Below are 23,630 nucleotides of genomic sequence, written 5' to 3' on the forward strand. Positions count from 1 at the left end.
CACAAATATAAATATGTTATACCGTCTCACAAGAGACCTACTCTTTGAAAATTTATTAGATATATTTGAGATTGTCTCGCATATATATAATCAAGCTTGTAGACTATGAAACAGAACATTTTATAATTTTCAAATCCGGTTATAACCTAATAATTAGTTTAATTTTAATATTTCACGACATTCTAAAAGTATTTTATCTTTTTAAATTTTATTTTTTAAAATAATATTGTTTCACGGTTTTACGATTCCGTGTTATATTTTAAAATCTTAAACAAATGTTCACAAAGCTACTAGTTAAAATATTCTAATTTATGTTATATGTATATTTTTATTAGAATATTTTACAACGAAATTTTTTGCTTAGATCACTAGAGACCTCATCAGTCATATAAATTCATCGTTGATTTTTGTACNTATGAGATTGTCTCACGGGTCAACACTTCTCATATTTATAATAATAAATAATATTTTTGGCATAAAAAATAATATATTTCCATGCGTGACCCAAATAAAAGATTCGTCTCACAAAAATTATTGTGAATAATTAATGTGTGATATATCAAAAGATTTTACTCGTGATATATTAACATAGATCGATCAAACTTCTCGATATTATAATAATATCTAGTTTTATATATTTAATAATAGCAGATGAACCTTCTTTCAAAAAAAAAAAATAATAGCAGATAAACCTGAAATATATATAATTTTAGTCCTTGTTGACTGACTGAAGAACAATCCAATTAGGACTTGAATATTTACAGATTCAATCTAGTGTAGGTCTAAAAGAGTTTAGTTGACCAATATTTCATGGCGACAAAAAAGTTTTTGCCAAATTTGAAAGTTAATTAAGAGTCTAAAAAAATAAAAAATTGAAAGTTTAGGATGAAAGACAATATTGATTCTTGGTTTTTTAATTTTGTTCGTTTCTTTTATTGTAGAAACTGTTGTTTTTTCAAATAATAAATAAATTGATGTCTATTACGAAATGTACTTTGGTTTTTATTAGAAACAGAAACAAAGATTAGTAGAATTTTTTTGAATTACTTCACATATTCAATGAAGTCATAGGTAGATAATTGTCGAAGTAGATGTACGTGAAGTAATATGCTACTATTTTACTTCGCATTATAACCGAAGTCGTATCCAAGAAATTAGTGAAGTTTTTGGCCGGTTCAATTAGGGAAAACCGGTCTGGAATTAGACCGATGCCGAAGTAAAACAACATCTTTGGGGAATAGGGTTGGCTTCTCTTTTCTGATGAGGAAAGAAGGGTGACGGGTTTGGAGAAGAAAAAGGGGTTACGAGATTGAGTTTTGGAGAATAGGGTTGTCTTCTCTTTTCTTTTGGGGAAAAGTTAAAGTATGGTTCATTTTTTTTTACTTCACTAAATATAAATTTTAAATATTTTTAAATTTTTGTACTTCATCAAAACTACTATGTCGAAGTAAAACGTTATAAAAAAGTTAGAAGTGAAGCTCGTGTTTTTTTAAATTTTGAAGTAAAAATTAATGTTTTACTTCGCCGCCGATATTTTTACGAAGTTGATTGATATATACTATTTCATAATTAATAATCGCGAAGTAACTAGTGGCGAAGTAAAAACCAAAAATTCTACTAGTGGAGTATTTGTTTGACAGAAATATACAGTTAAAAACAAAGGCAGGTGGCTTATACACTTACCACGACATTAAGGTCTTAAGTTTGAGAAGAAATATTGAGTTCGATATCCAATTTTTCATGTTTGAAAAATTATTGTTGTAAGCCAAAATTACATAATTGATCCTATAAATTAGCTTGATTTTGATTTCCTAATTAGTCAATNTTTTTTTTTTTTTTTTTTTTTTTTTTTTTTATAATGTAGCCACTTTTGAGTTTTAATATGATATTTTTTTTCCTGAATAAGAATATAACGTTAGATATTGTTAACATGACTCTAATCATTACTAACATGGTATTGGATATATCTGATTAAGTTGTTTGATGTCATATTTCAGGTCTCTGGCGGAAAAATTATTAAAATTGCAAAACAAACAAATGTGCACGTTACACGAAAATTGAAACGTGACTAATTAAATCATAGAATCAAAATTAGGCCAATTCAAAGGACCAATTTTGCCATGTATGTGATCGATCACTAGTTCAAGTTACATTTATGCTTCTGACGGTGTATGAATAGCACATATAGTTACCGTTTGGTTCTGTCGATGTAATAATATTTAAATTAACATAGATTTTTATGCATGGACGTTCAGTGATTTGTTATTTTTTTTTATTTCTAAAATCAAATAATTTTCCATTCAACGAATGATCATTCATCATCCTTGTGACCAGACTCATGAACGGTGCTGTATAAATTTGACAAATAAATTTTGTCCGATTTCAAAAAGTTAAATAGTTAGTCTTTAACTAGCTTGTAAAATATCGTATAGAGCTTCAAAATTTTTTGAATATGTTACAGCGTTTGGCAAAATGAATAATTTATTCACAAATAATTATATTGTTTAGAAGATTTTTTTAATCATATATACAAGTAACAATTGCATGAGCAGAAAGAAATTAATTGAAGTTGGAGTTAATAAAGACATATATTCGATCAAGAATGTCACAAGATAGCTGACTAAATGAACTAATTATGTTATTGATTAACAAAGAAATAAACCGACAACTGGATTATACAGATTTAATATATATTTTTATTCTAAAACAGCTAGATGATTAATATTTACGTAATTATTTCAAATATGTATTTATTTGTTTTTGATGACTCATTTTTAAATTTTCGTTTCAATCGTATCCATAAAGGGTACGACTCTAATTTCAAGGCTGAGGCTCCACATCTTAAATTCATGCATGCAGAGAGACGAGAGTTGTCACATAAGTTGAGGTAGAAATTGCAAATTATTATCCATGGGGAAATCGACTTCGAGCTGGTGGTTAAGATAAGGTCCTCCAAACATGACCGGTCGTGCGTTTTGTTCGTGTCAAATAATTAAAATCCCATTTGATCGCTTAATTCCAACACGCAAAGGCCCCATACATATTTATATTTATATATGTAGGGTTTCTGGCTCGGAAATTAATGAATCACACGATGGGCAACGGGCCAACGTGCCATATGATGGAAAAACCCTTCACATTTACTTTAATTTGAACACTTGAATATCATATACCTAACTAGAAATTCGTGGATATTAAGATAGAATGTCATATGTAGTTGGCTGTTTGTCGAAGCTTTCAATTAAATTAAACTAAAGAATTTGGATACAAACTTTTAAGTTCCACATTTTAATAATATTATATTATTAGAGAAACCATATCTCCTTTTATCTTTTAATTAATAATAATATTATTCAATGGTTGGAAAGCCATTAGACAAAATAAAATGATTGTGCCCGATTTTCAATGATAACATGCAATAAGACAAATAGTGAAATGACATGCAATCGAATTATTGTGATATTATAATAAATTCCCTTCCCTACAATCATTTTTTCATGAACGTAAAATTAAAAATTAATTTCCCTACATACACTATATGTATATGTAGTATGTATACACACGTATAAACTGTCTTATTTCATCACTTTTTAAATTTTATGAAAAAATAATAATAATAAAAAATTGTATATAATCTTGCTGTCACAAACAACAAACATGGTGTAAAGTGAAGCTCAAATCCTGCAGTCATATCTTAAAATGAAAACGACTATTCGTTCCAAATCTCACCCAGCCTAAGTTTACGGTCAACGAACCTGATCACAATGTCCTCAAATTGTAAGCCAGTTTTACATATGATTTTAATTAGTCAATTTTATCCGAGAAAGCTCGTCTTAGTTAGAATGTGTTGATCGGGATAATCGAATTATTAATTATTGATCAAACTTTCGTATATTTCATCAATTCAAACACATTTTGAAACCTTTGCTTTACGTTTTTCTATTTATGATGAATATATGGAATCTAAGTAGAAGGAGTATAAATTGGTTGACCACTTTAATTTCCCATAAGAGATGTCATGAAGAGGAAGGAATAACAAGAACAGCTTGCGAAATAAATTTAGGATTACTTAATGTCATTTCATTTTATACTTATTATTATTCTCATCGAATATTTGTTGATATAGATTATTTTAATTTTTTTTTTCCTGATTGAAGTATTGCAAAGAATTAATAATTAATCAGAAAATTGCTATTTTCGGAAATAAAGGTGTACCATTTTCATCTTTTGGCACGTTTTGCATTCTATTAAACATCAAAATCTCGAGTTTGTAACGAAGTCTCGATATTAATACTCAATGCATGAAGCAAATCTCTCATGGACATCATATTTTTTTGATAATTGTAACAGTGTGATGTAATAATCCTGATATATAATGATGTATCCAATTCTTATCGGTTGGAACAAGAAGGGGTTGTTATTTTTTGTTTTATTCTGGAGGCGATAACTAAACGATGTTAATTGTTCTAAATCGGTTAGATAAAATTTTTGGGAGTTGCATGTATGTACTTGAACAATCCTTTTCTCTTGAGCTAGTTTTTGAGTTGAGTTAGGTCCAAGTTTCAATCTTAACATGATATCAGAACTCAGGTTTCACTATTATGTGTTGGACTGCTTATGGTTGGGTTACCCGTTCTACCCATAGTTGGGTCATTTGTAAACTTTACGCTCAATATATTTATTATTGGGCATGATGGGGTGTTTTAATTGTATCAGATAAAATATCTGAGAGTTGCATATATTGACTTGAACAATCATTCATTCTTAAGCTAGCTTTTGGATTGAGTTAGATCCATGTCTTAATCTTAACATGATATCAGAGCTCAAGTTCCACTGTTATGTGTTGGACTGCTCATAGTTGTGTCACCCGTTCTGCACATAATTAATTGTGTCATTTGTAAACTTCACGCTCCAGATGTTCATTTATGGGCATGAATGAGTGTTTTAGTTGTTCCATATCGATTAGATAAAATCCCTAGAAGTTGCATATATGAACTTGTACAATCTTCTCATCTTGAGCTAGCTTTCAGAGTTGAGTTAAGTCAAAATCTCAATCTTAACAAACGAATCATTATTTTTTTTTTTCTGAACTTTAGCATGTCAAACCTTTAACTTCTTACGATACACGATGAATCACGGATTAATAATTGATATATATTATATTTAACTTTAATGTATATGAACGACTTGCATGCTAAGATTCACTTGCAATTGTTATGTAACCAATAATTGTAATTTTTAAAATCCACCTGCATGAGAATGAATTTATGTATATATTGTAATGATGATATTCGGTATAACAGAAAACTATTTAAAATTAAAAAAAAATAAGTTTATAGATTTTATCTTGTATTAACTAAATTATTTGATTGAAGTTTAATTTGCACGAATTAGTCCAAATCTTTTTCTATCATGTCCATCACGTACAATATCTATACAGCAATTAGCTGATTGAGATGTCAATCATTAATAGTTAATTAGTCAATATGTGCTATTTAGAAATCTTACTAAATATATCGTAAAATTTATTAATATCAAGATTATTAGGTGGATTAATGTCACGAAAAGTGTGAGATGAAATCAGAAATGTGCAAACACTTTGAAAATTAATTTACCGACGCAAAATTATTTCCATTAAATTTTTTTAACAGTATAAGTTTTGGATTCATCTGTTCAAATATAGTAGTTTTGGGTCTTTGGGAATTAATTAAACACATGAAATTTTTTGTAATTTATCGAAAATTCAAGAGGTCATTTGTTATAAAACGAATCAACCACTTAAAAAATCCTCAATCTCCCACACAAATTGAGATGAGGAGAAAATAACAAAAACAGCGATCGAGTGTGCAATCACATTCGTCGATCGTCGAACATGATTGAGAGTAATGTTATTATGAGAATTCAGAAAAAACATGTTATATGTAATAACGAATATTACGTAATTGAGATTCTCTTCCGACCTTTTAAATTTATTAAAAAAAGGTTAAGCTGGTCAAAGCACAAATCCAGATATATAAACAATGCATGTTCTATTTTTATAAAAGTTAAAAAAAAAATTATTTCTTTTTAAAGAATGTGTGAATAAATTTTTTTAAAAAGCACTTAAAAAAATTACTATGCGCCAGAAAAAAAAATGATTTTTAACCTGAGTTTCTTTTTTATTTTTAATTTATATACTCTTCTATCCAATTTTTATTTTAATTACACAAAAAAGTATATTTTAAATCCGTTGCTTTCACTGTTTCATATAATTGAATCTTCTTTTTCTATTCTTTTGGGTTTCTTCTTCTTCTCCTCTTATCTCGATTTCCCTTGTGTAGGTTAGGTTTCTGGTTTCTCTCAAATTTCTGTATCTGGAACAGTGTGTGGAGCCCACAACTGGTCCACTTCTTCGCTGGCTTCAAGCTCTCCATTGTTGGATTTAATGCGCTTTGTCTGGTGGGAGAGACCAGAGTTTCAGTTGCCTTAATCATACAAATACCGCTCTCTTTTCCTCTTCAATATTGCATTTCTCCTTTTACCTTTTCCCCCTTTTCTGATCGTAATCCTTTTGTATTCTTGAGAAATTGTAGAACTAGAGGACAAAACCCACTTCAATTTTCACTCTTTTTCTTTGATTTGATGGATCTATAGATTTAAAGCCCCTTCCGCTTTCAGATCTTTTCTTGATCAACTCTCGAGGTAACTTCTTTGGCGTTTTTTTCAACATCCGCCCTTACCTGTGTAAGTTTCGATTGGAAAAGCTGTGGTGTATGATCGATGGTTGCTCGAGGGTTTTTGTGGTTCCATGAAGTTGGGGTTTTTTTTTTGTTCTTTTGCAAATTTCATTTCTTGATTTTTTTTATTAGAGTTGGTCGTTCTAGAATTTGAACTACCTGGGCCAACTTAGAAAATGTTAGTTTGACCATTGTTGAGACCTTCACATTCCGTTTTCCTTGCTTTTGAATTTCCTTGATATCTATTTCTTTATATATTAAATCTGTATGGCTTTGAAAGATATTCGTTTTTGGTTTTCTTATTGCCTTTCTCAACTGAATCAAACTTAATTTCGCAATCTTTATACATTTCTATTTTTTATTTTTCATTGTGAGACTGTTGATGTTCTGATTCAAACCCGTTTGTTTGTATTACGCTAGATTTTAGTGCGTATGCTCTGTGCTTGCTGACAACGAGGAATTGTTACGAGGTTAGAAATTCGAGGTTTATTTTGGATGGTGTTTTGGATGAGATGAGGGATGTTTTCAGGCTTATTGAAATATTTGAGGGCCTGTTTTCGGCCAAACTCGGACCGATATATTCACTCTGGTTCGGATTCTGGGGGTCGGCAAGATGGTCTTTTATGGTATAAGGACTCCGGGCAACATTGCAATGGAGATTTTTCAATGGCTGTAGTTCAAGCCAATAATTTACTTGAGGATCAAAGTCAACTTGAGTCTGGCTCTCTGAGCTTGAATGATTCAGGGCCATATGGTACTTTTGTCGGGATTTATGATGGACATGGCGGCCCCGAAACTTCACGCTTCATCAACGAGCATCTCTTTCAACATCTAAAGAGTAAGTCTTTTTCATGTCATTAGAGTTTTGAGTTGCTATAAGCTTTGATCACTGTTGTCAAAAATCACTTCTATAAAAAGGTTGAGCATTTTAACAGTCCCTTCAATTTCCAACGTGTAAGTTGGAAACCGGGGAATATTTATAAAGCTCAGAATAAGTGAATAACAATTAAGAGAAACCTGATAAAATATGAATGCGATTATCTGCTGAATTCTTTGATCTTGTGACCTCCTGCTTGGAGGCCATGTAACCAAATGCTCGAGTTTACTTGAACTAGCTAAACAATAATTCATACTTCCACGGTTGCAATGTGTTTTCTGAATAAAGTGGATTGATCATGATGTTGGGGAATCCAAATTTTTTCTAATCAATGCTTGAGATTTCAGGGTTCACTGCCGAAAATCAATCCATGTCAGTTGAAGTGATTCGGAAGGCGTTTCAAGCTACAGAAGATGGATTTTTCTCGGTTGTGAGCAGGCAATGGCCTATGAAACCACAGATAGCAGCGGTCGGCTCTTGCTGCCTTGTTGGAATCATCTGCAATGGGACTCTTTATGTTGCCAGTCTTGGTGATTCGCGTGCTGTTTTAGGTAGACGTGTTAGGGCTACCGAGGAAGTCCTTGCCATTCAACTCTCAGAAGAGCACAATGCGAGCTTTGAATCTGTGAGACGGGAACTGCAATCTCTACACCCTGATGATCCGCAAATTGTTGTTCTCAAGCATAATGTGTGGCGTGTGAAAGGTCTTATACAGGTTGGTTTATTGAAAAGTGTCTGCTTCTTCGTGTCATAACAATCCGTAGTTTAAGAAGCTATTGCTATATATATAGTTACTGAACTAAATATGTTTGTTTTGGATTCCAGATTTCTAGATCGATAGGAGACATTTATTTGAAGAAGGCGGAATACAACAGGGAGCCGTTGTTTGCGAAATTTCGACTCCGGCAACCATTCAAAAGACCAATTTTGAGCTCTGAACCAGCAATTACTGTGCACCAGTTACAATCTCATGATCAGTTCATCATATTCGCATCGGATGGCCTTTGGGAGCATCTTACAAATCAAGAAGCCGTCGATCTGGTCCATAATCATCCGCGGAATGTAAGATTCCGAAGAAAACTCCTATATGTTTTCCTACTTTGTTTCATTTAATGAGGTTGAAAAGGGAATAAACATATAGTAGTCGACTGTATAAGTGAAATATATATGTGATTTCCATGTTGCTTTCCCTTTGACAAACCAAATTAGAAGCTCCTTCGACATTATTGTTGAAGTCTAAAAACATTTTTCCTTGAAGTTGGAACTTATTTGATAGTGTTTAACAATAGTTTAATATTCGATGTGTGAATTAATCGGTCTTCATCAGCCAGCCAACTAACATCCAGATATAAATATTCAAGATCTATTTAATGAAATATTAAGGTGGTTTTGAAGAAATGTGATCTCCTTACATTAAACCATGTTAGAAACCAATTTTCCTAAACGTTTAGATTTCTAGAAGGTAGCTCAAATTTATTCTGATTCCCTGCATTTAGCATATGTCTTCAAACAAAATAAGGCAAGAAAGTAATATAATCCTTTTGCACCTGAATCTTGCAGGGCAGTGCTAGAAGATTAATAAAAACAGCACTTCAAGAGGCGGCAAAGAAGAGAGAGATGAGATACTCGGACTTGAAGAAAATTGATCGTGGGGTGCGTCGCCATTTCCACGATGACATTACAGTTGTGGTTGTATTCCTCGACTCACATCTTGTGAGCAGGGCTACTTCAACCAAGGGTCCTAACCTATCCGTGAAAGGGGGTGGCGTTAATCTTGCTCCAAATGCTCTTGCACCGTTGTCCATGCCTACTTGAAAGAAAACGAGAGCAGTCCTTGAATTCTTTTTGATGTACACTGTAATTTTTACCTCTGAACAAATCCTCGTTGGGATGGATGAGATGTTCACGAAACACTGGAAAAAACAAAACTTATTCGAGGTGATATTCGTCAAAGAAATGTTTCCGAATAGATTTATTCTCTTTATTTTTTCTTTTTCATGTTTGTATTATTTTTCCCTATTTTCGTATCGTTTATTTACTTGTGTAATAGTTTGATTCTTATTTGAGACAAGTTCCAGCTGTTAAGATCACTGAAACCCAGCAGCTAAATGCCCTGAAAAAAAAATGGTTACAACTTTTTATTCATGTTACTCATTCCTTGCTGATTTCTCGTGTTGTTTATTTGAGTTGAGTTCCACCTATTATCCTTCAATTGGGAAAGTTTGATACTAAAATGAAACACAATAATTTTAGACCATTGAAATATTATTAAATTATGTTTTGAGTAATTTATCAGATTAATCACAATTAATGAATTCATTTTGAGCCTCTAAAAAATAAAACTCGTATGTCATACTCATAGCAACTTAAAAAATGAAGAAATATATTCTCAAAACTATTTAAAAACTTGCATAAAAAGCAAGAAGCCTTTCAAGCACTTCCCAACTCAGCACCCTTCATTTCCTCCTGAACATCGTCTCTCTGTCCCCGTTATCATTTCACCCTTTCAAATTCATTCTGATTCCTTTGAATATAAAAGAAATCCATGACCCCAAGTGAAACCGTACACAGCAAGCATCAATATTCCATAATCTCTTCCTCGAGCCCCCTACAATTACCTGATTCACCACTCACTTTATAAAATTCACGAACTGATCTCATAGTTACAAACATATTCTATGTTGTTTATTTGTAAGCGCTAAGTTTAATTTAGTAACTAGTCATTTATAAGTCATGAAAAGAAAATGAGTGAGGAGAAGGCCTGGTTCACTGGTTTTATTTCCCCCTTAACTCACTTTCTTTAGCGTGTAAATCTTCTTCGTCGTCTTCTTTTGTATTTGCAAATGTTTTCTTTTGTATGTCCTAGGAGATTATATGACTTAGTGAGTTGTTTTCTTGATGAAAAGTATATACAGCTTTGTTTTCCTCTTAGAGGTTGTCCGTCAGTTCTCTGAATTCCAAGAGCCAAGTTGAAGTCGACAACTTTTCTTTTCTTGGCACAAAAACATCCCTTTTCAAACCCATGATACGTAAAAGAAATCAACCACAACCCATCATGTTCTTGCCCACCTATGGGAGAATTACACCAGAAAGGGACACGGGTTGTGTTGCCTGCCTCAAGATTAGAACAAGAAGAGGAAGTAGTTTCGATATGTAGAGAAAGAAAATAACGAATCAAGCTAGCTAGGGAAAAACGAAATGCTCTTGCAGATACTCATCACAGACATTGCATGCCAATCCTGGTATGGATCAGTTTCAGCAGCGATAAATCCCTTTGTTCCTCGCCACTTTTCCACCCATTTCTCCAGAAAGAAAACGTAGAATCCAACTTTTTAAATTTGTTTCTTCGGCAAACACTAACGTCTAAACTAATCCAATTATCCAATTTACGATCTTTTTTTTAGTTAATTATTTCAAAACAAGATGGTTCATTTCTAATAATGAATCAAATAATGGAATTTCTTATATTCATCTCCGAGTTCAAAAGTGAAAAACTGTCTGCCATTAATCGATCAGATCAGATACTTGGCTTTCGAAAGTGTTATTTTACGTGTTCGCACCAATCATGTCCAAGACTAAAATTCGAGATAGGAATTATATGTATGTCATCCATTTGAAAAGGTCACACACTTGTCCCATTTACGAGTGTGGCATGTTTAGCCACGATAGACGAACAAAGTAATGTAAGGAGCGTAGAAAGTCGAGTATAGTCAATGGATTAAAGGCGAGATTTGAAACATGGATTTGACATATATAAATTAATTTTATTGTTCTATTAAAAAAAAGCCCAGAAAAATTTAATTATTATTACTTATTAAGAAGCATCCGCAAACTCTCAGTGCACGTGTAGTCTTCATGAATCTATGCATGTTGGATTTGAATATTTGTATGTATTCATAGATTTTTGTTTTCTTTTTCTTTGGTTAGAATTACGGTGTTTGTGACAATGGTTTTGTTTTGACTACAAATACGTGATAAGATATCATAAAACTAATTATTTTGTGTCCACTAACATTTTCTATTTTGGATTTTGATGCACTAAGTTCGATTTTTTCGACACATTTCGTTGAAGTGTTGATGTGACATCGAAAACGATTACATGACATTAAAAAGTGTTGATGTTGCGTCGAAAATTTCTGAGTTGACCGAGTTCACGTCAACAATTGAATCAAAATAATCGAAAATTAAAAATTGATATACCAAAACCAAATTTTGAAAATCTAATAGATCATAATCCAAAATTAGACAAGTCGATAGGAAAAAATCATTGTTTTAAAGTTTAAAATTCAAATTTGACCAACATCATTGACTTAATCCCAAATATCCATTAATAATATACATAGTTAAATTGATTTACGGAATATGTCTAATGCTTGCTTATTTGTCAATAATGTCCAAAAGAATATGCGAAGGGGCTGCCCTGTCAAAGTGGGTCCCACGAAAGCTTTGTACCTGATACGTGCCCTCAGATTAAATCAAATTGTAAATTGTGCAGCGATGGTTGTACACTGCTTTTCCCTGTATGAGCAGTTGTACAATTAATGGCGATTCATAAATATCAATAGCTGTAAATGACGAAGGGATTACACATCACGTGTTACCATATACACAAAGAAAGAACAGATTATTTGTTGATTACAAATAAATAAAAACAGCAGCTCTCGAGTATCAATCAGCCTTCAGATCTCAGTGTAATTGTCTTTTTTTTTTTGTGGTCTGATTTGGTTCGCTCTGATCTCTTTCTCCTGCTGTCCTGTCGGATTCATAGCGGAATTGAGGTATGTGATTTTCGAGATCCAAATTCTAGATTTTCAGTTCCATATGATTATGATGGCGTGGAATTTTTTTTTGATGTGTTAACGTATTGTAATCACATATGAGGGTATTCATTCACCTGAACTGATGATCGGAGTTTTGCAGTTAATGGGATTCGTTTGTCTCAAATGATTTCGTTGACATCTGATGGGCTATTTGTTCATATTAATGTGGTGTTGTGGATTTTTTTTTTTTATTATTGTAGTTAGTTTTTTTTTTTTTTTTGGATTATAGTTAATTTTTTCAGGTTTCAAATAATTGGAACCTCACTGCAACTGAATTTCAGTGCTTCATGTTGCTTTCTCTTGACGTTGGTATGGAATTTTGTTGATAGATTCAATATGGGGGAGTCACAGAACAACGTTGACTTGGAGGAGGGAACTCTAGAAATCGGAATGGGTATGTTCTCATTTAAACTTATTTTTTTGAAAAAAAAATTATTTTGAATTGCATTCTAATTCTGTTTTTCTTTTTGGTGTGGTCTGGAGGTGTGCGAGCGTCATCACTGTGCAATATATGTGATGTCTAAACCATTCCTGTTTCCTATTATGATGTTATCGTTTATGGATGCCTTGCACAACTGTTGTCACTATGAAATTTGGACTGTCATTAATAGTTGGAATGCATGTGAAAAGATATGGCCCAATGTTTTTAGTGCTCTGCACACGTCATAACAATTGACAACAATGACAGTTGCCACTATATAAAGTTTTAGTTGTACTTGAGAATTGAGATTATAAGATGTACTTTCAGGGATAGAATTAGTCCTTTTCTTTATTTTGTGTTGCTGGTGGCCATCTCAAATGGTTATAATGCAGTTGTCACGATGAGATCTTTTCATACCTTCAAACACTATTCATGCATAAGATTCGAAGTGATCAAATGTTCTTACTTTCTAAAAAATTTCACGGTAGATGTGTATATGATAAGAGCATATTCATTAATGCTCTTTAGGTATTTGCAGAATACAGGACCGTGTCAGGCGTTGCTGGACCTCTGGTTATTCTTGACAAAGTCAAGGTCAGTGTTGTATACCTAGTCATTTACTCCTTCTTGTATCGCTCTTCATTTACATATTCTTCTGTCAGTATTGTTTGTATAGATTTGAGAACAGGATCTCATAAATGTGTATATGAAACTCTTCAGGGACCCAAGTACCAAGAGATTGTTAATATTCGCCTAGGAGATGGGACAACCCGACGTGGGCAAGTTTTGGAAGTTGATGGGGAAAAGGCAGTTGTTCAGGTGATCACTTCAAAATGTATTTCTATTTTGTCTTTTGATTGGTTTAATATTTTTCCTGCCAATTTGTTGCAAGATCTATTTTCATCTTGCTGACCTTTGAATATCCCAATCCCAACATATTCGAATAAACCACATAGTCATTGTGTATCTCGTAATTATTCTATGTCATAATGCTATGATTTTTTTTCTTTCCTGCAATTCTTGGGATTCTAGTAACATTTTTTCGAGCCTTCTTGAGGTGTGCTTTTTGTTGACTGGTTGGAGTTGTGCATGTTACGCTATCTCTCTTGATTTCAGTAACTTCAATACTCTGTCGATGTTATAAATGTGAAGAATGCAACATTCAGAGAAGTGTTTCTGATCTTTTTTTTTGTCAGGTCTTTGAAGGAACATCCGGAATCGATAACAAATACACAACTGTGCAGTTCACAGGGGAGGTAAACTAATTTTCCCTGGCGATCATTTTCTCCCAAAATCACGTTGTGTTTGATTTCCATGACTGAAGTAGTTTGTACTTGTCGGTCCATGATTTTCATCATTCCCTATATACTCATGTTTCCCCCACAGGCAGAACAAGCCAAAAGTAGTATCCTTTTTCTATTTCATGGATAATGACATCAGCAGTTGGTTTGTGAATCTTTGACAGTAATGCCGTGTTAAAACCTGTGACTTGGGTCATGTTTTTGGAGCAAACTTTGCACTTGAGGTGTGGCATTCATTCATGCACACACAAAGGCATGTTTTTTCTGTTTATATGTTCACCATCAATTGCCATGTCACACATTGTTGTTACAATGAACACATGCTGACTGTCATCTCTCTATGTGCCTTCCTGATATAGTATTCTGAACTTGGTATATCCCTTCATAGACTGGTTGAATCTGTAGTTAACCAGTTTGAGTATTCCATATGTCGACGCTTGTGTTAGCGACCGGGGTTCAACTTTTGCAGTGCTTTATTGTTGTTCGTTGTATATAAGATCCAGGCACCACATTCATTCCTAGCGGCAACATGTCAATATAGACCGATCCGAAATTCATTTAACCAGAAATTGATCTAGGAATTCTATTGAACGCTAGAAGGTTCAAATCATTTTGCAATGTGTTTTATTATGAGATTGAAATTGCAAATTTATTTTGGTTGAATGGGAATGATTCTCGCAGAATATGTTCACTTCTTAGAATCACGGAGTTTTTGTTCTGTTTTGTTTACAATGTCTCTGTTTTCATAAGAATTCATTTGTGACCTTTTTCCAGGTTTTAAAAACACCTGTCTCATTGGACATGCTTGGCCGTATTTTTAATGGTTCTGGGAAACCCATAGACAATGGGCCTCCTATTCTTCCAGAGGCTTACTTGGATATATCTGGTGATTGACACTGAACTTTGAAGTTAACTAATTTAATGTATGTTGGTTGCTTGTCCATAAGCATGTTCTTTACCCCGTTTGCTTTAGGGAGTTCTATCAATCCTAGTGAGAGAACCTATCCTGAAGAAATGATACAGACTGGAATTTCAACTATTGATGTCATGAACTCAATTGCCCGAGGGCAGAAAATCCCTCTGTTCTCTGCTGCTGGTCTTCCCCACAACGAAATTGCTGCCCAGATCTGTCGTCAGGCTGGCCTGGTGAAACGGTTGGAGAAATCTGATAATCTTCTTGAGGTATGAGAGAATCCCCCCCAATAGCTCATCATCTCTAGAGCAGATATTTATTGATTAGCCTTCGGCTTTCCTGGAATACTTTTCTTTTTATACTTGATATCCTTGTGGTTTTCATTTTGTTGCTTTTTAGCTTTGCTACACTATCACTTGGTGTGGTGAAACCAAGGGCATCAATAACACAGTTCACTCTTGTCACCCTTTTTTAAAGAACTCTCTTGTCACCTTTTGAAGGATCTGCATTGTGTGATACTAAATACAAAATCGAAATATGTAGTACTAAATGACATTGAGATGCAACATGAAATTGTGGTGAGGGAATATCCTTGCTTTCTTGTTGGGATAGCCTTTATTAGTCATGTGAGTGTGCCTGTTATAATTCATTAGTTAAAGTTTTCTACTCTAAATTTTTTTACTGCGTGGGTACTTGATTAGTTTCTCTATTTTGTATGTGCTTTCTTACGCTGGCATCCCAGTAATCTCTTTTGTGCCAACTTGGTTCTGACCATCTTTTTAGGTTCTGATGATCTAATTTATGATACAGCACGATGGAGAGGACAATTTTGCCATTGTCTTTGCAGCTATGGGAGTCAACATGGAGACTGCACAGTTCTTTAAACGTGATTTTGAGGAAAATGGATCCATGGAGAGGGTGACCCTTTTCCTTAACTTGGTAGTGTTTGCTTCCGCGAATACTTTTTTTTCGATAATCTTGATAGCAGCCATGCAGATTTCCTCGTTTTCTTCTGTTTGATATGATCTAATTGCAGGCCAATGACCCTACAATAGAACGCATTATTACTCCTCGTATTGCTCTGACAACTGCAGAATATTTAGCATATGAATGTGGGAAGCATGTCCTGGTCATATTGACAGATATGAGTTCTTATGCTGATGCTCTCCGTGAGGTATCATCGGCAACAAATCCTGCTTTATTATCTAACAATTTAACAATAGATGAGGATTGTCTCCTATTCTAGAATCTAGCAATTATTTAAGTATGAAGTATCCCTTATCTTTTCCTTAAACAGTTGGAATTGAAATTGGAATTGGAATTGGAATATGAAGTGCCTTTACAGCTCTTTTTAACAGTTGTTATGTAATGCCTCTACTTTTACTAGTTTATCCTTGCTCCAGTTTATTTCATCAGTCAACTTGATTTTCCTGTCTTCAAGTTCTTTAAAAAGCTATAGTGTCAACTACTGTTGAATTCATTCATAGGTGTCTGCTGCTCGAGAGGAAGTTCCTGGAAGGCGTGGATATCCTGGTTACATGTACACCGATCTTGCAACTATCTATGAGCGAGCTGGGCGTATTGAAGGACGGAAGGGATCCATCACACAAATTCCTATCTTGACTATGCCGAATGATGGTATTATAATGTTATTTTTATAAATGGGTAGCGACATTAAGCTCACCTGTTATTGATTTTTTAATTAACCAGATCCTGTTGTTCTTTTTCTGTTTCAATCTGTAGACATCACACATCCAACTCCAGATCTTACTGGTTACATTACCGAAGGGCAGATATATATTGACAGACAACTTCATAATCGGCAGGTAAAGATAGATTGTTGCACCAGTGAGTCTATAGAAGTCATATACAAACGGTGACCCTACCTTCGCAAATTTGTCTCTTTAAGATACTTAGAGAAAATCTTATGTCACCTTGTAATGTTTTAAAAGTGTGTCGAACAATTTGGTGAATCAAATTATCTCGCTGGGGTGAAATATTTCAATTGACTGCCTGTGGTCCATATTGGACTTGATGGCGTAATATGTTTGGGATGTTCTTCCTTGACGATGGATATGAATGCGTATATTCTGAATTTTTAAACATTTACCTGGTACAAATGATGCGTTACTGAACTTGCAGATATACCCTCCAATTAATGTGCTGCCATCCTTGTCCCGTTTGATGAAGGTATATGAAATGCAGATAAATGATTTATTTTGGTTTGATTCATCAGAAAGGAATTATAATTGACATGGTTCGCGCAATATTAAATGTCACTTCTTATTGCAGAGTGCAATTGGTGAGGGCATGACCCGTAGGGATCACTCCGATGTATCTAACCAGGTAGATGACTTTTTTCTTAGTGACATCGATGGGCTCGCCAACTGTTTTTACTTTTTTTCGTCACACGTTTTCAACTGTTGATCTCTGTATTTTAATATTCTCAGCTTTACGCAAACTATGCCATTGGAAAGGATGTCCAGGCAATGAAAGCTGTGGTTGGAGAAGAAGCACTTTCCTCGGAAGATCTGGTCAGTTACTTGTGCATAACAAATTTGACTTATAATATTTCATGAATGAAAGAAATGAGATGACCAATGGAACATTAATTGACAGCTATATCTTGAGTTTCTTGATAAATTTGAGAGGAAGTTTGTCGCACAAGGAGCCTATGACACCCGCAACATCTTCCAGTCACTCGATCTGGCTTGGACACTGCTCCGGATCTTCCCCCGGGAGCTTCTTCACCGTATTCCCGCAAAGACTCTCGATCAATACTATAGCAGGGATGCGGCCAACTAGGGGAAAAAGCAGACTTGCTTGCTCTTGTACTGGGTCCTCTGTCTGCCTGTGAAATGTTATTTAGTGTGCAAATTTTTTAAAAGTGCCTTATATTCCCCTATATCTGGTTTAAAATAAGGGTTGAATGAGATCTTTGAGGAGCACTACAGAAGCCATAGCTTTCCGGCAACGCAAGACGATGGTATTCTTTAGTTAGATGGTGTAATTCATTTATATTATTGCAGTTACTCTGGATAAACTGGCGTGTTTGTTGATATAATTATTGTGTGGCTTCTACAACCTGGTGACATGCGTTTTGTTTTTCCGCATTGCTGTCGGAATTTTATGTCCCTGGACATTTTCGCTAAGAATGTTCTCTCTATCATTCTCATGTATGTACGATCTTGAATAATATGCGACACTTTTTGTTTCAAGGGGTTATGTATACAGACGAACTGAATAAGATGACCTTTTTCCCTATTTGAATTCATTCTCGATATTTCAATTTCCAGTCGGAATTATTTTACCCCTGTTGTATACACACACGCAAGAAATCACAATATCACGTCTTCTCATTCCCCAATAACATACGCATCTTTTATATGCACTTTCCAACATACAAATGAAACATAGAACGAAAGCTGATGTATCCTCAATATCAATTGGCTTCAGTGGAATTTGAAGAACAGGATACAACCTCCTTAAAAATGGAGAAAAGAAAAGGGGAAGATGAAAAATTAGCGAATTATCACGTGTGTGTCACCCAGCTTTGGAAGGTCTGGCTACAGGTGGTAACACAACCAAATCAAGATTCCCGGGATAAGGAGTCCACAATCCTAACCCTCCCCTACTCTCTATCAACTCAGGATGTTTCTTAATCTCAGCTATGGTTTTTGCCCACTCGACTTTAGATGAATGCTCGCGATTGTGAGGATGCAATATAAAGATTGAATTGTATTCACAATTCGGAAACATGAACAATTTGAACATGCCACCTAACCTATAAACAACGTATCCAAAACTTAGTTGATCTCTTGGCGTTAAGAGGTCGACCTCGTTGAACCATAAGCAACTAAATAGATTATTCAGTGTAGTATGTTCACGTATGATTATGGCTCCTTCGGGGACGTCTGCACAAAGAAATTAGTTTGTTAAACAAAGGAAACAGCGATAGTTGCGGAGTCAAAAGAGGGGTGAAGGGAGAAGGAAATAATTTGTGTAAAAATTTTATAAGAAAATTTAAGAGAGAGCAGTGGGTTTGCCAGCCTTCGTCCGGTTAGGCCACCATACCAAACCACCGAGAAAACACGGTAAAAGATTACCGCTGACGACACTTTTTTTGGGACTCCAGGACTCCATGCCTTCGTAAAGATAAATTTTCATGTGTAGATCAATCAGAGGACGAGCATATCGCTTCCTCCTTTTGTTGGAATCAGCTTCTTCGTAGATACTTCGATGATGTTTATGTTGGGCAATGGCAAATGTTTGCTTCCCACGCCATAAGTATCTGCAAATGAAAAGTCAAGCAATTCTTCAATTACACGCTGAGTGAACCAAAAGTTCAATATGAGTTGCTATTTTGTTAGATTATACTTCTGTAAAATATGAGGTAGAAGACTCCTTGGCTCTCCCAAATTTAAGAGAAAGGGCGGCATATAATTATCCAAGAAATGAATAAAGAGCTAAATGCAACAATCTGACGATATCTGGTGCAGTTCCAACCAATATCAGGTCATAAAGGGAAAAGGTGGAACAACATAAGAATAATAATAATAAAAAAAACACATTTGGCTTGATTAGAAACACTCATACCTCTCTAAAAGAAGCAATGGGTCAACTACAAGTTCCATTTTACCATCAATCCATATGCTGTAACGTGCTTGAGGAAATAATCTGTGGGTTAATATCTTCGGAACCTTCCCATTTCTTCTGGGTTCATCATATGGCTTATGCTTAAGCAGGATCAAACGCCAGATACCAACCCACTGCCCTCCAGCAGTATCCTCTCTGATTGTTGCATTTTTTTTTATGAAGTCGAGAGACACTTCGTCAACCACCATTAGAAAACAAAAAAGACTCTCTGAACGTTTACTAATATTGGATGGCTGGTGAGGCGTATCATAAGCATCAAAGATGCCACTGGCAACAACAAATTTACATTTCTTCACATAGTGGACATCTTTTGAAGCCATTTCCGCACCTCCACCTTGCATAAAACCACAATGCACCTGAAAGTATGATGGATATAAATATCTGATCTATGTTCAAAGCTCAATCATTGTAAAGTTGCCCGGTAACAATAAACACTCTTGCTGTCCTATGTAGCTGCTTATTGGGCACAACGATCGAACGTGGCAACTACAACTTTTAATATAAATTTAGATGCCCAATTTTACAATAAATATCCATCTATATGTTTGGTGCATGTGAGAAAGGCTAATTCATTAAAGAATTTGTTTCCGCTTTTGCAAACGAGGCCAGAATCAAATTCGTGAAAGTAGAGAAATAGTACTAAAATATTTTGAAACTAATTCAAAAAAATATAACTTAAAAAGTATAGCTCCGCATGCAATTAACCTTCATTGTTGGTTTGACTTTGAAGCTCTCCTCTCTCTGTTGCCAAGTCTGATGCCCACCGAAGAGAGGAGATTGGGATCCATTACTCTGAATAATGTCTTCCATAATGTAGGAGAGTTTTTGGACAAAATTTTCAGGTGAATTATCCTTGGGAATAACTATCTTATTTGGGTCATCAACAGCAGGGATTGTACAACCTAATTGTGAATGAGAAGAAACAGGTACAGTATATCAGTGCGTTCAAAGATGAAGAGAAAACACAAAATGGATAAGCAAAATCTCCAGTCTTACGATGAGGTGGTGTCAGGAGTCCCATTGTATGTAGCATGCCAAATACTTTGCTATCTTTGTTACAAAGGGCTGCAAATAGAGGAACTATGTTTTTAAAGAGCGCAAAGTACCATTCATCAGTCGCAAATGCAAATGAAAACCATGGTAGCATATTATCTTGGAATTTTTTAGATCAGCATATTGTAGTAAACGAAACCATTTAATGTCAATACATTTTCTTACTTGATGAATGTACTATTCTCATCAAACATAAGCAGCACACTTAAACTCTATAATCTTCACATATAGCGAAAACAAGCTCCTCGAAGCCATCGAATGAAGTAAAAGCATGAACGAAGTTTGACATAACCAGAGGTGGTTTGTGGGAAGGACGCTCAACACTGAAAAAATTCTCTACATAACTTTATTAAAAATGGTTTTCCCCCCTCAACAAACCCATTAAGTTGCCACCGCTAAATCATTGATCGGCCGCACACCAGCATCCATTAAATATCATTTTCATTTACTTCAGATAGCAACCAAACTCGATGATTTCTCCAGCGGCTATTTTAACTAAATACGTCAGTGCTTTTAAAATTTAACAGGAAATGTAGAAAAGATCAAGAGGTAACGTACCTGCAAAAAAAGCAACAGAAGACTGGCAAGACCAAACATGAAACAGCAAAACGGTGAGGATTATCATCATCCATATAATACCAGCAGTAAGAACTAATCGAATGAAGCCCCTTTTCCAAATTATCCTCATCGTGTAATCCTGCGACAATTTCCCACTGTTCAAAGGCACAACTGCAAGAGAAAACAAAAAAAATAACAAAAACCTAAATGAAATCCCAATAAATCATAAAACCTCTTTCCAAACCATTAGTATGCCGCATTAATTGCAAGGCAGAAATGTACCTCCTGTATGTTGATGCAGCTGATTTCTTCGGACAGCCCGCGAAACAACCCGCTGAAAATCAATATCCATGAATACGATCAATTCATTACGGTAAGGGTTTTTCCATTGCAAGGAAGCGTAAACGAATACGGTGGTAATAATTGAGTAGAATCACAAGATCTGATCCTGAACTCGATTTCTAGTGTTCAAATCCAGTTTTGTTTCTTCAGCACCAATATATACATTCGTATTGGCCTTTCAATGATGGCGGAAACTAAACCGGGTTCGGTCAGTCTCGGCCCATTACAGCAGCTACTATTTGGGCAAGACCCAATTTTCCTGATCCATTCATAGCTGGGCTATACTTCGTTGGGCTGGCCCAAACCGTTTGACACCTCTTTTAGTAGAATAGACCATAGGGTAAGAAGTGGTCTCTTGTGAGAACGTCTTTATTCATGAGACATGTCAATTTTACCGATATTCACAATAAAAAGTAATACTTTTAGCATAAAAAGTAATATTTTTTCATGGATGACCCAAATAAGATACTCGTCTCACAAAATACGATAGTGAGACCGTCTCACACAAGTTTTTGTCAAAATGATGACCATATAATTCTAGATTAGGCGGGTAATTTGTAATAGAACTTCGAAGAAAGCCTATGGAAAGTCATGAATGTTAATTTTAAGAACTTAGAAAGTTTTACATACAAAATCTACCACACACTACTACAATTTTTTCAATGCAAGATCAATACTCCCAACATCCTTTTGTCTTTAGCTTATAATAAATATTTGATCAAATTAAATAGTACCATAAAATTATTATTTTAGAAACTAAAATTATTGGATCTTATACAAGTCCCATATTTTATAAACCGAAGGTATATAGATATTAATCTGAAGAAGACTTCTCCGGATGAATAATTCGGAAATTTCCTATTACTTAAAGGTCAATGATTTAATTTAATTTTTTTATATAAAAAAATTAAATTAAATAATAATTCAACCGATGACGAAAAGTTGTCCAATAAATTAATTAAGCAGCATTTAACAATGTTGGATTTAATTATTTAGAACGGTTCAGACAATATAATATATTAATTCAAGATAAATATAAATATAAATATATTAAGAATCACGTGAAATAAAAGATTCTTGCTTCCAACCTTGCATCCAACCACTCTTTTTAAATTAAAATTTTTAAAACCACTCATTATGTACTTATTTGAGGTTGGAAAATATTAATGTCGAGTTTACGAAATAAAAACGAAATTTAATTTTTTTCACAAAAATTTTTGTGAGACGGTCTTACGGATCAATTTCGTAGGTCGAATATCTTATTTGAGTCATCTATGAAAAAGTATTACTTTTTATGCTAAGGTATTACTTTTTATTGTGAATATCGGTAGGATTGACCCGTATCACTGATAAAGATTCGTGAGACCGTCTCACAAGAGACCTACTCTCTTTTTTTTTTGCTACATCAAGTAAATTAATGACTTGGTACGATTAGTTTTAAAATATATATCCTATTATCGAATTCTAATATGTATGTCTTTTATCATGATAACTTTGACATTATATTTAATTCAATTTCAATACTTTTTTCTGAAATAGTGTAGTGTTATATAACAATTAATTAATCACGTATACCATATTTTTAAAGTATTTAATCAAAAAATATGTTACTCATATAAAATAAATAAATGAATCAGCCGAGTCAATTATCAATCCACCTTCGAGCTCTCTAACATACACACTGATTAATCAACATGTTAAGAAGTTGATTATATAATTGTAGTACTAATCATTCAATCTTTTTTTTAAAAAAAATTAAAAATAAATTAATTTTTTTGATAATTTATTTAGTAAATTATATATAAATATAAACTCATCATCTAAGGATAATTTTTCTTTCTGCTCACCATTCACCAACCACAAGATAAGAATACATACATATATACATACATACATACATACATACATTGTATGTACGCATCTACTCTTATTTTTTCCCCCAACACACACACACACCAGAGCCAGCTAAGGGA

General features: G+C 34.1%; 3 protein-coding genes across 8 annotated transcripts; 2 read left to right on the forward strand and 1 right to left on the reverse strand.

Moving 5' to 3' along the window:
- The first annotated feature begins 6,275 nt into the window (after nt 1-6,275).
- Nucleotides 6,276-9,752, forward strand: LOC140986316 (probable protein phosphatase 2C 60). 3 transcript variants are annotated; one of them, XM_073454491.1, is made up of 5 exons: nt 6,276-6,723; nt 7,137-7,554; nt 7,941-8,308; nt 8,419-8,655; nt 9,154-9,752. In XM_073454491.1, exons 2-5 carry the CDS (start codon nt 7,236-7,238, stop codon nt 9,406-9,408), a joined length of 1,179 nt encoding a protein of 392 aa, XP_073310592.1. In that variant the 5' UTR covers nt 6,276-6,723; nt 7,137-7,235; the 3' UTR covers nt 9,409-9,752. The 3 variants fall into 3 exon arrangements, with proteins under 3 accessions (XP_073310592.1, XP_073310591.1, XP_073310593.1); XM_073454490.1 differs by having other exon boundaries at nt 6,277-6,681; XM_073454492.1 differs by lacking the exon at nt 6,276-6,723 and adding an exon at nt 6,772-6,792.
- A 2,387-nt stretch (nt 9,753-12,139) lies between these two features.
- On the forward strand, nt 12,140-18,312 carry LOC140986165 (V-type proton ATPase subunit B2-like). 2 transcript variants are annotated; one of them, XM_073454215.1, is made up of 15 exons: nt 12,140-12,371; nt 12,743-12,807; nt 13,373-13,428; nt 13,555-13,653; nt 14,031-14,090; nt 14,910-15,021; nt 15,109-15,317; nt 15,859-15,987; nt 16,085-16,222; nt 16,536-16,686; nt 16,792-16,874; nt 17,191-17,238; nt 17,341-17,394; nt 17,499-17,582; nt 17,668-18,312. In XM_073454215.1, exons 2-15 carry the CDS (start codon nt 12,750-12,752, stop codon nt 17,851-17,853), a joined length of 1,467 nt encoding a protein of 488 aa, XP_073310316.1. In that variant the 5' UTR covers nt 12,140-12,371; nt 12,743-12,749; the 3' UTR covers nt 17,854-18,312. The 2 variants fall into 2 exon arrangements, with proteins under 2 accessions (XP_073310316.1, XP_073310317.1); XM_073454216.1 differs by having other exon boundaries at nt 12,142-12,371; nt 12,656-12,807.
- Nucleotides 18,313-18,414: 102 nt separating this feature from the next.
- Nucleotides 18,415-21,792, reverse strand: LOC140985619 (probable hexosyltransferase MUCI70). Of its 3 annotated transcripts, none has more exons than XM_073453484.1 (7): nt 21,598-21,792; nt 21,397-21,486; nt 20,701-20,769; nt 20,410-20,606; nt 19,645-20,060; nt 19,155-19,339; nt 18,415-18,962 (listed from the first exon to the last, which is right to left on the reverse strand). In XM_073453484.1, exons 1-7 carry the CDS (start codon nt 21,665-21,667, stop codon nt 18,592-18,594), a joined length of 1,398 nt encoding a protein of 465 aa, XP_073309585.1. In that variant the 5' UTR covers nt 21,668-21,792; the 3' UTR covers nt 18,415-18,591. The 3 variants fall into 3 exon arrangements, with proteins under 3 accessions (XP_073309585.1, XP_073309586.1, XP_073309584.1); XM_073453485.1 differs by lacking the exon at nt 21,598-21,792 and adding an exon at nt 20,923-21,315; XM_073453483.1 differs by having other exon boundaries at nt 18,416-18,962; nt 21,316-21,486.
- Between the last annotated feature and the right edge of the window lie 1,838 nt (nt 21,793-23,630).

The sequence above is a fragment of the Primulina huaijiensis genome, chromosome 10 (assembly GCF_012295235.1).
Source record: "Primulina huaijiensis isolate GDHJ02 chromosome 10, ASM1229523v2, whole genome shotgun sequence".
NCBI classification, from domain to species: Eukaryota; Viridiplantae; Streptophyta; class Magnoliopsida; order Lamiales; family Gesneriaceae; genus Primulina; species Primulina huaijiensis.